The sequence below is a fragment of the Rhinichthys klamathensis genome, unplaced genomic scaffold, assembly GCF_029890125.1.
Source record: "Rhinichthys klamathensis goyatoka isolate OS25496 unplaced genomic scaffold, OSU_Roscu_1.1 h1tg000157l_1, whole genome shotgun sequence".
Taxonomy (NCBI): Eukaryota; Metazoa; Chordata; class Actinopteri; order Cypriniformes; family Leuciscidae; genus Rhinichthys; species Rhinichthys klamathensis.
The window spans coordinates 710,246-726,410 of NW_026606692.1; the positions used below are offsets into that span (position 1 = coordinate 710,246).

Sequence of the window (16,165 nt, forward strand, 5' to 3'; positions counted from 1 at the left end):
ATTGAAGATAAGGAGTTAGTCATTGTTCTTCTGTCTGTACGTCGGGGGTGTAGCGCGTCTCTTTGATGTCTTACAAGGTAGCGGAGAGAAGCAGCAGGGCGACGCGTTCACATGTCTCATAAATATTTCCTTTTGGCTTGTGGATCTGAGGCTTTGGATCCCAGACTCCCACAAGCTCAGGTTATTACAGCTGCATCTGTTCAACAGTTTAAACACCTTCTCGGATGGGAGACGTTCAGCATGTTGATTGGTGTTTGCCTGTTATTCAATATGCTATAGAATCACAATACATTTAGTGCTGGAGTCCTGATGGACGTCTTGCTGTATCCAGAACATGAGGACGAGGGGACAAAGGCTCTTTATTCAGGGATTCTCCAGTCATCACGTCAGAGTCTGTTTGAGATAGTCATCACATTTTGTCTGGGGAAATGCCCACGGCTGCTCATCTGTTCATGTTTGGATCTGTATGAAGTAGTCAAATGGTTTGATAGTGTGTGATTTCATGTTTTATATGATGATGGAAAATGTCTACAAAGTCTTCAAAGGGTTGATGTGTACCTCCTATTACTGTGAAGGGTCATTCGAACGAAAATCGATTTTGAATTACTAGACGTTCCTCCACAGCTCATCTTGAACATTGTGTTTGTGAAATTATTTTGTGGAAAAAGAGGCTCATTAACATATGACCGCCCACATTTACATGTCAACGCCTATTTAGCAACACCTATTTAATTGTTTAAAGATGGCGATCTTGATTCAAACACCCACGCAATCTGATTCATAACTTGACGCTTCAAATAAAGATTGTATCAATTACATCATTACACCAAGTGACTGTTAAAAATGTGTTTGCACTCTAAAAAATGCTGGGTTGTTTCAACCCAAATTTTGGGTCAAATATGGACAAACCCAAATGTTGGGTTAAAAATGTAATTAAAAAATTTACAGTTGAAAGTGAAAGTTGACGTTGGGTTAAAATTTTGAATTACATTTTTTTAACCCAACATTTGGGTTTGTCCATATTTGACCCAAATTTGGGTTAAAACAACCCAGCATTGTTTAGAGTGTACGTATGTAAGATGATGAAAAATCTAGTTTAAAACACATGTCTTGTAGCCTTTATATTCATGTTTGTTTGAAACAAAATCTGATTTAATATGATTAGAATAACCATCAAGTACGATTTTTGATAGGTTTGGCTCAACTCATTAAATATATGTTTATTCCTGTGATCAAAGCTGAATTTTCAGCATCATTACGTGTCACATGATCCTTCAGAAATCATTCTAATATGATGATTTGATGCTCAAGAAAAAATTATGATTATAATGTTGAAAACTGTAGTGTCGTTATGCATCAAAACATCTCACACTTGATAAAACCGCATCGTATGGACATATCTGAAATGACGTAAGTCATTTTAATTAATCTGATGATCAAATATTTTAAACCATTATCCAAGCACTGTATATGATGCGCCTGATATAACATTGTACAAACAATTTTGTTCACACTTTATTAGGGCCCAATTCTCACTATTAACCATGACTTTTTCCTCAATAAACTCCTAATCACTGCTTATTAATAGTTAGTAAGGTGGTTGTTAAGTTTAGGTATTGGGATTATTGGATGGGGAATATGATCATGCAGAATAAGGCATTAATATGTGCTTTATAAAAACTTATAAAGCACATATTAATGCCTTATTCTGCATGATCATATTCCCCATCCAATAATCCCAATACCTAAACTTAACAACCACCTTAAAAATGCTGGGTTGTTTCAACCCAAATTTGGGTCAAATATGGACAAACCCAAATGTTGGGTTAAAAATCTAATTAAAAAATTTACAGTTGAAAGTGAAAGTTGAAGTTGGGTTAAAATTTTGAATTCCATTTTTTTAACCCAACATTTGGGTTTGTCCATATTTGACCCAAATTTGGGTTAAAACAACCCAGCATTGTTTAGAGTGTGTAATTTGAATCATTCATTCAAAAAATTGGTTAAAAAAACGCTGATTCATCCTGTAATGAAACAAGTGAAGTCTTTATGAGTGAGTCATTGAATCATTCACTCAAACTTTTTTTTTTTGTTATTTAAATTGATCATTCAGAGTATTATTTTTTTTTTAAATAGACTGCAGCAATGAACATTTTGTCAGAACCTCTAGTAAATGACATATTAATTTGTTTAGTTCACAATTTATCCAGAATCGTGGATCCTTATTGACTTGACCTGATGAACATTAGCAGAGCTTATTTACCGGTACATATAAAAGTCTTAAAGGGACCGCAGCAGAAACGGAGAGAAGGGGAAATGATCGTATAACGTTCTTTGGTGCAAGAAAGCATCGCTGATATTTGCTGTTCTTATGTTTCTCTTCCTTTTTATGTGATTTCAGTCCTTTCAGAAGTCCATTGGGAAGGATGAAGCCATGCCGGATTCCTTGAGAAATCTCATATTTGCCAATTTCGAACCGGTGTACAAATTCCACGAGACCTTCCTGAAAGAAGTGGAGCAGCGACTGGCTCAGTGGTGCGTATTTCAGATAAAAGTGTGTGTGTGTGTGTTGTATTGGTGTCAGGAATGTTTACAATCTGCGCCAACCATAACAGACACACACCTCAAACTGTCACATTAGTTTAATACACTATTACATGCCTGTATTACATTAATACATGTCTTGTGTCTGGTGGTCTCCCTAACCCAAATGGGCAATTGTATTTTGCATACAGAAAGTGAAGCCTGTTGTGTTGTGACATTATTTTAACGATAACTAAAGACATTTTCTGCTGTTTTCTAACAACACCCTTTAGTCATAATATTGCACAGTTTGATGCTGGTGGTCTAGTGACCCTCTCCAGGCTTCATAAGTAGTTTAACTAGTCACCAGCTTTTATCAGTTTGGAAAAGAGAATTTAATATTGTTTGGAAAATAAATAATCAATATTTATATGTATTTTGTATTGTTTATATTAGTCAAATTACTATTGTGCATTTTTTTATTATTATATTTTTTAGAAAATATAAATCATTCACATTTTAATATTGAATTAAAAACTAAAATTAAAAGTATTGGAAAGCATAGCTGTTGTACTGTGTATATTTATTTACAGTACCGGTCAAAGATTTGGAAACATTATTTTTTTTTTTATGTTTTTGAAAGAAGTCTCTACCAAGGCTGCATTTATTTGATAAAAAATACAGTATAAACAGTAATTTTATGAAATATTATTACAATTTAAAGTAATGGTTTTCTATTTTAATATACTTTTAAAATATAATTTATTTCTGTGTTCAAATCTATTTACTTAATAAACCTTTACTATCAATTTAACACATCCTTGCAGAATAAAAGTACTAATTTCTTTTAAAAAAAATTAAATAGAAAGAAAAAAAAACTTTTATATTGTTACAGAAGATTTAGATTTGATATAAATGCTATTCTTTTGTAACTTTTTTTCCATCAAAGAATCCCGAAAAAAATATCACAGGTTATAAAAAAATATTAAGCAGCACGAGCACAACTGTTTCCAACATTGATAAACATTAGCATATTAGAATGATTTCTGTGTCTTTGTGTGTATATATCAGTATATGTTTTATATTATGTGCATTTCTATATCAGTTCAGTAATACTTTATTAATCCCCAAGGGGAAATTCTTTGTCACAATTGCCCACATATAAATAAACAACAATAAAGATTATAAAAGCATTTCCGTTATTTGGATATGTTATAGCAAACATATTCATATTCATTCATATATGTTATATTTCTATATTATATTAATATCCGTTTCTAGCCAAATCAATGTCGTGTCATTAGACACACTTGTCATCTCATCTCTTAGAAATGCTCTGAGATCATCAGGTCGTCAGAACTGATCCGGTAGTGCATGTGACCTCTGACCCGACAGCGTAATGTGTCCTGACAGAGACTGGGGGAGCTCTGCCGCCTCAGCTCTTCTCTCGGCTGTAATGTTCAACATGGTCCGTGGGGAGCAGGTTTGGACCGGTATTCAGAGACAGGATGATGAATCGTGGTTTTTGTGTTGGGTGGCTCTCGGCGAGGGTTAAGGGGAACGGCTCAACAGTGTGATAGATGATGTTCAGGAAGAGTTGAGTTCAGGGAGGAACCATGTACAACAGAGACATCTACTGGAGGACATAAGCACTTCGCTTCAAGACCCTGTGGTGAAAATCCAGCTTTTAATGTTGTTATGTGGTGTTTTTAATATGCTTTAAGACAAACCATGTGTAAGTTCATAAGTCGACAGCATTGCTGAGTATTTTCTCCTTAAAACTGCAGTGAACCAAAGACAGTCTCAAACACACGGTTTGAAATCACTGGTGTTTCTGACGTCACAAACGACCTTGTAACCAATCAGATCAACGTGTGATCGTCAAATAATAATAATATATAATATTTTAGGCAATGTTTAATATGTGGCCATTTTTGTCCATTAACGCGCTAAGAGGGATTTTTTTTTTTAAATCTGACATAACACAAAATCTTTAAATGCACCAGAAATAATGTTGCCGCTAATCTTTGACATATTCAAGACTGTGATAATCCAAAGCTAAAGTTTTCTCTTTGCATTTAGTGTATGGAAAATAATTACATTTTTGTGTTTTTTCCTCTTATACAAATTGATGGTATCGCCACCAAAACTGGTATTTAAAGGGTTAAAATCCTGAAATTAAATACATATTTGGTAGTTATGATGAGGACTGATGCTGGTTAAAAGATTTAACTTGGTAAAAGTGGAAAATAATAATAATATATAATATTTTAGGCAATGTTTAATATGTGGCCATTTTTGTCCATTAATGCACTCAACGGCGTAAAAAATCTAATGCAGCACAAGGGTTAATGTTGTTTATGTGTCTATGTGGTGTTTTTAATGTGCTTTAAGACGAATCATGTGCTAATTCATAAGTCGACAGCATTGCTGAGTATTTCCTGCTTAAAACTGCAGTGAACCAAAGACAGTCTCAAAAACACGGTTTGAAATCGCTGGTGTTTCTGACGTCACAAACGACCTTGTAACCAATCAGATCAACGTGTGATCGTCAACCAGTGGATCTCTGAGCTGAGTGAGTGAGTGGAGGCGGGGCTCATTTGCATATTCATAGAACCGCGCATACTAAATGAGGCAAGGGTGTCGAGTTACATTCAAGATATTTTAAGGCACGAAGGAAAAAAAACATTTTAATATGCAATTTTGGTGTTCAAAGATGAGTTTTGAGTGATCAATTATTGACTACAGGGAGACTTTAAAGTAGGGATGGCCCGATACCGATACTGGCATCGGGGATCGGGCCGATACTGTCCTAATATACTCGTACTCGTACTCATAAAAATTCGCCGATACCACGCACCGATACCACGTACATTTTGCAAAACGAAACTGGCCGCCGCGAGAGCTTTGTCGAGGTGAACTGAGACATAGGAAAGTATAATGTCGGCGGTTTGGGCTCATTTCAAGATAAGGGATGATGACAACAGCAAGGCAGACTGTGAGTTATGTTCAGCTAAGGTGTCGAGAGGAGGGAAAGAAAGTACATCGTTTAACACCAGCAATCTAATTAAACATCTGAAGACGCATCATAGATCTGATGGCCGAGCGCGCGCGCGGGCGGTAATGCACTCACTCTGTGTGTGCGGGTTACGGGAGAATAAAACGATTCGCGGGACTCCCGCAAACTAGAAATATCTATGAATAAAAAATAAAAACTAAAAGATTTTTATTCATCTCTTGCAGAAAAGCAACAAGAACAACTACAACAAAATAGAAACGATTTACAGGACAGAGTTTCTATTCATAACATGGTTACAGCGTTGAGCGATGTAGCCAATCACAGACATATGTGTTGATTTCTGGAACGCAATGGCAAATCAGAAGCATTTATGAATAGACTCCCCTCACCGCTCAAAACGGACTTTTTTGTTCAGTGCTGAATTCTGTATGCTGGCAAATCCTCTAATTATAACAAACAAAGTGTGGATATTATGAAAGATTGATTGTGCAGTCAGCTTCATTGATAATAACAGAGATGTGTGAGATCGCGATGAACTGTCAGCTTTTAGGATTTATTAAGGGAGCGCACTTTGCGCGCATTCAGTCATGCCAAACCATGCACGCAGTAGCCTGCTTGCTTTTATGTTAAATTAACAGTGGTTTGTGTGTTAATACATTTATTATTTTACTAATTTTTATTTATTTTTAGACTTGTTAAAACAAGCAGAGAAGAAAATAAAAACAGTCTTCTAACCTGTGTTCTAAAATAGTCGTCTTCTTTTCTGGGAGCCTATTACTTGTTCGGTAGAAATATCGGTATCGGTACTCGGTATCGGCAAGTACACAAATGTAAATACTCGTACTCGTATCGGTTTGAAAAAAAATGGTATCGGGCCATCCCTACTTTAAAGGATTACTTCACCTAAAATTAAAACTCAGCATTATGTTGTTCAAACCTGTGCGGCTTTCTTTCTTCTGTCAAACACAAATGTCAATGTTTAGCAGAATGTGCAAAATGCTTATTCAGTAAAAGTAAGTAGAGACAGGGGCTGTCAAGCATAAGCAAGGACAAAAATCCTTAATATTATAATCAATACGTCAATAAGACTATATTCCAAGTTTTCTGAAGTGTGAGGAACAGACTCAAATCATTATTCACTCCAACATCTCATTCAGACCTGCATTGAACTTCATTTTGTCATTTCATTTCTCTCTGATTTAATGACAGTGGTGACTGATTTCAAGGTTTGGTATTAATATTGTAGTAAAATATTTTGGGCATAAAATATGGATAATTTACATTCGGATATCTGTAGCATTTTAGCATGTTTGTTGCTGTACATCATTTGCTTCAGTCTTAAAACGCTTGTGTTATTGTTCTCAGGGAAGGCAGATCGAACGCTCACATTAAAGGAGATTACCAGCGCGTCGGAGACGTCATGCTGAAGAACATCCAGGGTTTGAAGGTCAGAACATCTTCATCTTTCTGGGACTGCTTTTCTTTCATGTCAGGGAATTATTCGTTATGGGCATCTTGCTTTTCCCTCTTGAATTTCTATATGAAATGTGTTCATGTGCCTCAGTGCTTTCATTGTGTGACATACAAATATTTTAAAACATCACAAACCGCTTAAACGCAATACAACATAATACACATAATTTATATATATATATATATATATATATATATATATATAAATCTGTGTGTGTATATGTACATATAAATTATATACAGTATATATACAGTATATATATAACCACATAAGCACAATATATATATATATATACAGTGTGTATAGACACATATATATATATATATATATATCAGATACATTGCAATATACTGTACCATAGGACTGTATGATTACTGTTAAGATACCATGGTATTTACAAAGAATACTATAATATTGGTATTCTTGGAGTGCCATCAGTCAGTAGTGTATTTTTGGCTATGGTATGATGGTAATTTGAAACAGTGCTATTTTAGTTTTTATTAATAATTTGAAGTAGCTTTTATTTTTATATTTTTAGTTTTCAGGTTAATTTTATAAAAAAAAAAATTCGTCATTTAGTTTGCTAAAACTGTAATTTATTATTATTATTATTATTATTATTATTTTTTTTTAAATATTGCTACCTAGGTTTAATATATATTTTTTTTTTTTCAGTTTTATTTATTTACAGTTAACAATTTTAGTGGTTCAACTTCAACAGTTTATTGCCAAGTCAACATTTAAAATTTTCAACTAATAATTAGATTAGATTAAATTTCAGGTTTATTTTAGTTAACAGAAATGTTTTGTATAGTTTTAGTTAATACCTTGTAACCAATCAGATCAACGTGTGATCGCCAACGAGTAGATCCCTGAGCTGAGTGAGTGAGTGGAGGCGGGGCTCATTTGCATATTCATGGGTCTGCGTATACTAAATGAGGCAAGGGTGTCGAGTTACATTCAAGCTATTTCGAGGCACAAAACTATTTCTGTTTTTTTCAAGGAAAAAACGTTTAAATATGTCATTTTGGTGATTAAAGATGAGTTTAAAGGGATAAAATGATTGACTACAGGGGGACTTCAACATAAATGTGTTTAATAGTTTTAGTTAATCTCGTAGCGCAGTGTTGTGAGCATGATCACAGATGTGTGAGCTGTGTGTCTGTGTCCTCAGCTGCTGACGGCTCATCTCCAGAAGCATTCAGAGGCGTTGCTGGAGCTGGAGAGAACGAGCCGCTCGTCCCGGAAGCTGGAGGGCTTGTGTCGAGACTTCGAGCTTCAGAAAGTCTGTTACCTGCCGCTCAACATCTTCTTCCTTCGCCCGCTTCACCGTCTCATGCACTACAAGCAGATCCTGGAGCGCCTCTGCAAACACTATCCACCGACACACGACGACTTCAGAGACTCGCGAGGTGCGCCACGCAACGCTTTCATTCCTCACGTGCTTGTCCTGCTACGGAAGCGTATTGCATTCACTTGAAGAAAAAAAACTACTCTGTTTTTCTGAATTAACGAGTTAATTATATCAGAATTATGAGATACATATGTCTTGAAAAACATTTTTTCATGTTTTTATGAATTAATGAGTTACTCATAATTCTGAGATAATTAACTCGTTAATTCAGAAAAACAGAGCAAAAACATTTTTTCCATGAAAATTTATCTCATAATTCTGAGATAATTAACTTGATTCAGAAAAACAGAGTAGATTTTTTTTTCCTCAAGTGAATGCAATACACTTCCGTATCCTTCAGACACGTACATCTGTCATTCATTTGTCAGAGTAGAAAAACAAAACAAAAAACAGTTGTCTTAATATTTATACTCAATATTCTCATCAGTGTTCATGTAGCTTATATATATATATATATATTTAAATCTGCATATTGTCATAATTGCACCTTTTAAAGGGCATTTCGCTCCCTGATCTTATTAAATGTATGCTTCATCTTTCATTTCAAATTCCTAAATTTGATCAATACATTTAATTAGGATAAAAGACACACAAAAAAAAAAATTACAACTGCATTAAATAATGGTATGAGATTGTTTTAAATATTTTTGAATATGCAAATAAGAAATGTTGGAAAGAATGATACTTTTAAACATAACACTAAACCGCCAGTAGGTGGCGGCAGGCGACCGTCTTAATGAGCGAGTCATTGAGTCATTTATTCAAACGATTCGATCAAACGACTCATTCCTTCAAACGATTCGATCAAACGACTCATTAATTCAAACGATTCGATCAAACGACTCATTCATTCAAATGATTCGATCAAACGACTCATTCATTCAAACCATTCGATCAAACGACTCATTCATTCAAATGATTCGATCAAACGACTCATTCATTCAAACGATTTGATCAAACGACTCATTCATTCAAACGATTCGATCAAACGACTCATTCATTCAAACGATTCGATTAAACGACTCATTCATTCAAACGATTCGATCATTCAAACGATTCGATCAAACGACTCATTCATTCAAACTATTCGATCAAATGACTCATTCATTCAAATGATTCGATCAAACGACTCATTCATTCAAACGATTCGATCAAACGACTCATTCATTCAAACGATTCGATCAGACAACTCATTAATTCAAACGATTCGATCAAACGACTCATTCATTCAAACGATTCGATCAAACGACTCATTCATTCAAGAATGAGGCATTCGTTTATGAATGTGTCATTTAATCTTTGACTCGCTGTCCCTTTAAAAAATCCACTTGTCCCGGACAAGCGTGAATGTCGAGCCCTGTCGTCAGGTGTCCGAGTCGTCCTTCTGATCGTGTGTTTGTGACTCTTGTGTGTTCCAGCTGCGCTCGCTGATATTTCTGAGATGGTTGTGCAGCTTCACGGCACGCTCATTAAGATGGAGAACTTCCAGAAGCTTCTGGAGCTGAAGAAGGACCTCGTGGGCGTCGACAGTCTCGCCGTTCCTGGACGGGTCAGTTCTTCAAATCAAGTTTCACGTTTTATTTATATAGCACATTTAAAAACAGCAAGCACAGCTGACCAAAGTGCTGGACAACAGAGAAAACGAAGAAACACACATTTATGGCAGAAGCTCACAGTGTATTGAAAGCCAAGGAAAAGAAATAGGTTTTAAGAGATGATTTAAAAGTAGTTAACCTCTTAAGTGTCGCGCCCCCTTTTTTGAATAAACATGAAAATGCACATTTCGAACTTAAATGGTTGTAATCCAAGAATGCTTTGGAATATAGATGTAGGATTGGTCTTGTTTTAGAGAAGACATTTGGCAGATTGTTGTAGAAGTTAAATAAATTAAGAAAGTGAAACAGAAAAATAGTTATAGAAGTTTGAGTTTATGAAAATGTAAAATGTAAAAATTCATATTTTATATAAAATATAAATTTTCAAAACCTGGTGGACTCTAAAACTGCAAGAAAATTGCAGTTCTGTTTCAAATTTTAGGTTGATATCTCAAAAAATGAGCTTTGAGTGAGAGTGTGTGTGTTTGGGCGCAGTACCGAACGCTTCCACTAGGGCACAACCAGACTCCATTACTGCCCATATAAGGGCGCCTCCATTTCCATATGTGTTTTGAGTGATATAAACCATTATTTCCACAATTTTAATACAATTTATGAAGTAGGCATCCTATTCAGAAGTAGTAAGGGAAGTTTGGCATATTTTGATATGAAATCAACCTCAATAATCACATAAAAATAACACGCATGTGCGTTATAGCTCGCTGCCACCTCACAAATGCTGATTTATTTCTTTATATTTAAAACATTTTCATACCTTTTTTTTTTTTTCAAAAAAAAAAAAAATGAATGGATGTTATCTTTTGAACTATTGGCATGAAAACAAACAGGTTTCTACCATTCTTTCATGATTTTCATGTTCATCACTATTTCAAAATAAAGGTCTGAACACGCCTTAGGAGTATGAAAATATTCTTGTTGCAAATTGATAAATTACGGCTCTTCTGTAATTTATTTTGAAAATCAATCACCCAATATGACAACTAGAGATTGTAAGCTTTCACATGGTATGTAGTTTGTCAGTATTAGTTTAGGTTTAGTATAGGATATTACTGTTTTAAATAGCCTGTAATGCCTGTGGCGATCTGGTTCCTGAAGTGATTGAGTGTGTTGCTGATGTGAAGGTGTGTTTAGTCTCGCTCTCGTTGACCTGCTCGTGTGTGTTCTGGCAGGAGTTTATCAGGCTCGGCTGTCTCAGCAAACTCTCTGGAAAAGGTCTTCAGCAGAGGATGTTCTTCCTGGTAAGAGTCGCTCACTCTCGCACACTAGACGTCTATTAGAGGGTTAGTTAGTATTATAACCCATTCAGAGTTTGTGGCATCTCTTAATAAAATAACTGTGCTGGTATTTTATTCTGAATATATATTGACTACAGTGAATTATACAAGGTACTTGAATGTTACTGTTTTATTTATTTTTTTGTTTTGATATTTAAATTTATTTTGTTTTATATTTTTTTATGAATTCTTTATTTGATCATTTTTTTTAACTGTTATGTTTTTATTAATGTTTTATTTTTAAAATGTTGTTTGTTTTATTTAATCATTTATTATTTTTTTTATTCTATAATTTGTGTATTTTTTTGTTTTATTATTTGTTTTATTTGTAATTATTTATTTTTTGATTTTATATTTTTAATTAATTCAATGCAATTGTATTAATAATAATACTAATAATAATTACACTATTATTAATATTATTATAAAATTATATAATAATAGTAACAAAAACAACAAGAATATTATTATTTATATTATAACAAGAATATTATTATTTATTTGTATATTATATATTTAATGATAATAGTAACACTAATAATAATAATGTTGTTTTAATTATTATTTAATTATATATTGTCATTTATTCAATAGTAATAACAAAAACAACAAGAATATTATTATTTATATTATAACAAGAATATTATTATTTATTTGTATATTATATATTTAATGATAATAGTAACACTAATAATAATAATGTTGTTTTAATTATTATTTAATTATATATTGTCATATATTCAATAATAATAACAAAAACAACAAGAATATTATTATTTATATTATAACAAGAATATTATTATTTATTTGTATATAATATATTTAATGATAATAGTAACACTAATAATAATAATGTTGTTTTAATTATTATTTAATTATATATTGTCATATATTCAATAATAATAACAAAAACAACAAGAATATTATTATTTATATTATAACAAGAATATTATTATTTATTTGTATATTATATATTTAATGATAACAGTAACACTAATAATAATAATAATAATGTTGTTTTAATTATTATTTAATTATATATTGTCATATAGGCTATTCAATATTAATAATTATTTATTGTTATAATATTATGTATTATAGTTATACTATTATTTATTATATCAAATGATTATGCTATATTTGTTTGTTGATTTTATTCATCCATGATATTACCATGTCTTTTGGACCTCTACTATAGTAATAATACCGTGATATTCGTCAATATTTAATGATATTCATGTGCCTTAGACTCCTAGCTGAAGTGAATCGTCTTTCTTGATGGTTTTACGAGAGATAAAATAACGAAGTCTAATGTTTTCCTTTCACCTCTTGAAATGGTTTGCAGTTCAATGATGTTCTGATGTACACGAGTCGAGGGATGACGGCATCCAATCAGTTCAAAGTTCACGGCCAGCTTCCTCTGTATGGCATGACGGTGGGTGTGTTTTCATTACTTTGGGTCTCTATAGTGTGACTTTAACGTGGATCAGTAATGAGTGAACAGCACAGTGTTCCCTCTGTTGTCCTGGACGTGTTCCCTATCACTAATTGCACATCCACACACACACACACACACACACACACACACACACACACACACACACACACACACACACACACACACACACACACACACACACACACACACAGGAGATCTGTTGTTCTGCAGCGCCAGCGCGTCTCAGTAAACTGCCCTAAAACTGCTCAGGGCCCTAAATAACCTCAGTGACAAGATGCCTTCATGTTCTTCTGACTTAAGATTTGTCCACATGTTACTAACCGTGATGTGTGTGTGTGTGTGTAGATCCGAGAGAGTGAGGACGAGTGGGGCGTCCCGCATTCATTCACTCTGTTCGGACAGCGGCAGTCTGTCGTCGTCGCCGCCAGGTAAAACATCCAGATTGAGTTTAACTGGGACATTATTACACAGCGGACTTTATGCATGTCAGTATCCATGTCCAAAAATGTCAAATTCATGTTTAATGTGCAAAGGAAAGAAATGAGTAAATCAGCAGTTGGCGTCCTTTTGTTTTTATTGTGTGTTGAGCTCGAGAAATTGATGGGAACATCGTCATGATGAGGGTTACTGATTATATAAGTTGTCCAAATAAATCAAGTTTAATATCAGTACAGGTGAAACTCGAAAAATTTGAATATCGTGCAAAGGTTCAGTAATTCAACTTAAAAGGTGAAACTAATATATTATATAGACTCATTACATGCAAAGTGTGATATTTCAAGCCTTTATTTGTTATAATTTTGATGATTATGGCTTACAGTTGTGAAAACATTTTCACAATATTCTAATTTTGAATTTGGGGTTTTCATAAATAACAATAAATAATGATTATTATTAAATATATAATAATTGTATTACATATATATATTAAATGTATAATACTTAACATTATTCATTTGTAATTAATAATAATAATATTGTTGTTTTATTATTATTATTTCATTATATATTATTATATGTTTAATATCAATTATATAAATAACAACAACACTAAGAGTAATAATAATGTTATTATTATTAAAATATAATTAAATAATAATATAAACAAAAACAAAAGAATGTTGTTATTGTTGCTGTTTTTATTATTATTTAATTATATATTATTAGTATTATCATATATTTAACAATAATAATAAGACTAATAATAAAAATATTGAAATAATAATAATGTTGTTGTTTTTATTATTTAATTATATATTATTATATAATTAATATAAATTATATAAATAACAACAACACTAAGAGTAATAATAATGTTATTATTATTAAAATATAATTAAATAATAATATAAACAAAAACAAAAGAATGTTATTATTGTTGCTGTTTTTATTATTATTTAATTATATATTATTATTAGTATTATCATATATTTAACAATAATAATAAGACTAATAATAAAAATATTGAAATAATAATAATGTTGTTGTTTTTATTATTTAATTATATATTATTATATAATTAATATAAATTATATAAATAACAACAACACTAAGAGTAATAATAATGTTATTATTATTAAAATATAATTAAATAATAATATAAACAAAAACAAAATAAAGTTATTATTGTTGCTGTTTTCATTCTTATTTAATTATATTATTATTATTATTATTATTATCATATATTTAACAATAATAATGAGACTAATAATACAAATATTGAAATAATAAAAATGTTGTTTTTATTATTTCATTTTAAATATTTAATAACACTTAATAATTTGGTGTTGTTATAAATAATATATATCTTGTATAGTTATAATATTATTTATGTTAAACTATTATGATATATTGTTATTATATTTTTAAAATAATTATTATATTATTAAATTAATATATAATTAATAATAAAAACAAATTTGACAATTATTATTTATAATGCTAATACTAATTATGTAATGATGTAGTGTGAATATTTTTTTTAATCAAAAGGCTGTTTTTAACATTTGATGAGAAGCCTCATTAGTGTGGTGTACTCAGTGACCCGCTCGCGTCTCCTCTGTGAGTGACCGTGTCTGCGTCTCGTCCTCAGCTCAGAGTCTGAGATGGACAAGTGGGTGGAGGACATCAAGATGGCCATCGAACTGTCGGACAAATGCAACGGAGCCTCGGCTGAGATCCTGTCCAGCAGTTTCACTGACGGCAGTGAGTCACACACACACTCGTCTGCATGTCATCTACAGCTAGTCCTGAGTTCACTGATCGGACACCGGCCTCTTACACACTAATGCTTGCAGAAGAGTTCATGACATGTTGTGTTTTTCTGTGTAATGGACTGATGCACGTGTTTACGAGTGTGTTTATGAGTGTTCAAACACAGTTTGTGCTCATTGTACACTGAATTAACAAAGCAGTTTTTGCACAGGATCATATTTCACAGGTTTCCAGTCCTTCACGGCAATCTGATACACACACACACACACTCTTTTTCTGCTTTATTCAACTAAATCTCTTCTGCTTTTCTTTGTTGGCATTGTTCCTGTCTTCTGGACGTTGATGTCATTGTGAAGTGTGTGTTGTGTGTGTGTGTGTTCACGGTTCTCTCCTGTGAGCCGCTGCATGAACTCATATATGACTGAAATATTATTGAGTTTTTGTTTACTGTGTGTCATTGTGAAAACCTCATGCAAAACTTTTTGACTGCAAAGGACAGTTCCACATGCTTTATATCCAGTGTTGTAGTTGTCTGTAAAATTCATTTATTCATGCATTCTTTAGTTATAATAATAATTAAATCAATAAAAAATATTACAAATTATTATTATCATTATATATAAAAACTAGCTTACAAAAATGTATAATGGTAATTTGCAAGGACTACTTTGATAGTACGATACTTCCAAAAGAAACATGGTACATACAAAGTTCAAAAAAAGCATGGTTTTAATTAAAAAGTTTTTTTAATTTGTTATACATTTATTTAATGTAGTTTATTTATTATTTATGTATATATCATATGTATTATTGTTTATTTATTACATATAATAATTATTATTATTATTATTTTAAATAAAAACTATAAACAAGCTTACAAAAATGTATAATGGTCTTATACATAAAAGTAAAACAAAATGTGTAAGTAGGAATGGTCACACAAAGTAACAAAAAATGCATGTTTTTTTTATATATTTATGAAATTGAGTTTATTTATTATTTATTTAATTGTTATTAATTTATTTCATATAGTTTATTTATCAGATATAATAATGTTTTTTTTAAATAATTATTTGATGTATTATTACACACCATATTATTATTTTACCATGGTACATATGTTACAAAAAACACTTTTTCTTGTTTTTTTCTTGTGCAATGGCTGTTTAAAT

General features: G+C 31.9%; 1 protein-coding gene across 3 annotated transcripts in view; it reads left to right on the forward strand.

The window, feature by feature from the left end:
- The window catches only part of farp1 (FERM, RhoGEF (ARHGEF) and pleckstrin domain protein 1 (chondrocyte-derived)), a 100,437-nt gene that overhangs the window by 75,810 nt on the left and 8,462 nt on the right, over positions 1-16,165 (forward strand). For all 3 annotated transcript variants that reach the window (XM_056258633.1, XM_056258635.1, XM_056258634.1), the window contains exons 16-23: positions 2,402-2,535; positions 6,908-6,989; positions 8,191-8,428; positions 9,849-9,979; positions 11,216-11,284; positions 12,666-12,755; positions 13,125-13,207; positions 14,872-14,984. In XM_056258633.1, coding sequence (XP_056114608.1) covers positions 2,402-2,535; positions 6,908-6,989; positions 8,191-8,428; positions 9,849-9,979; positions 11,216-11,284; positions 12,666-12,755; positions 13,125-13,207; positions 14,872-14,984 — 940 coding nt within the window. The remainder of the gene's footprint in view (positions 1-2,401; positions 2,536-6,907; positions 6,990-8,190; positions 8,429-9,848; positions 9,980-11,215; positions 11,285-12,665; positions 12,756-13,124; positions 13,208-14,871; positions 14,985-16,165) is intronic.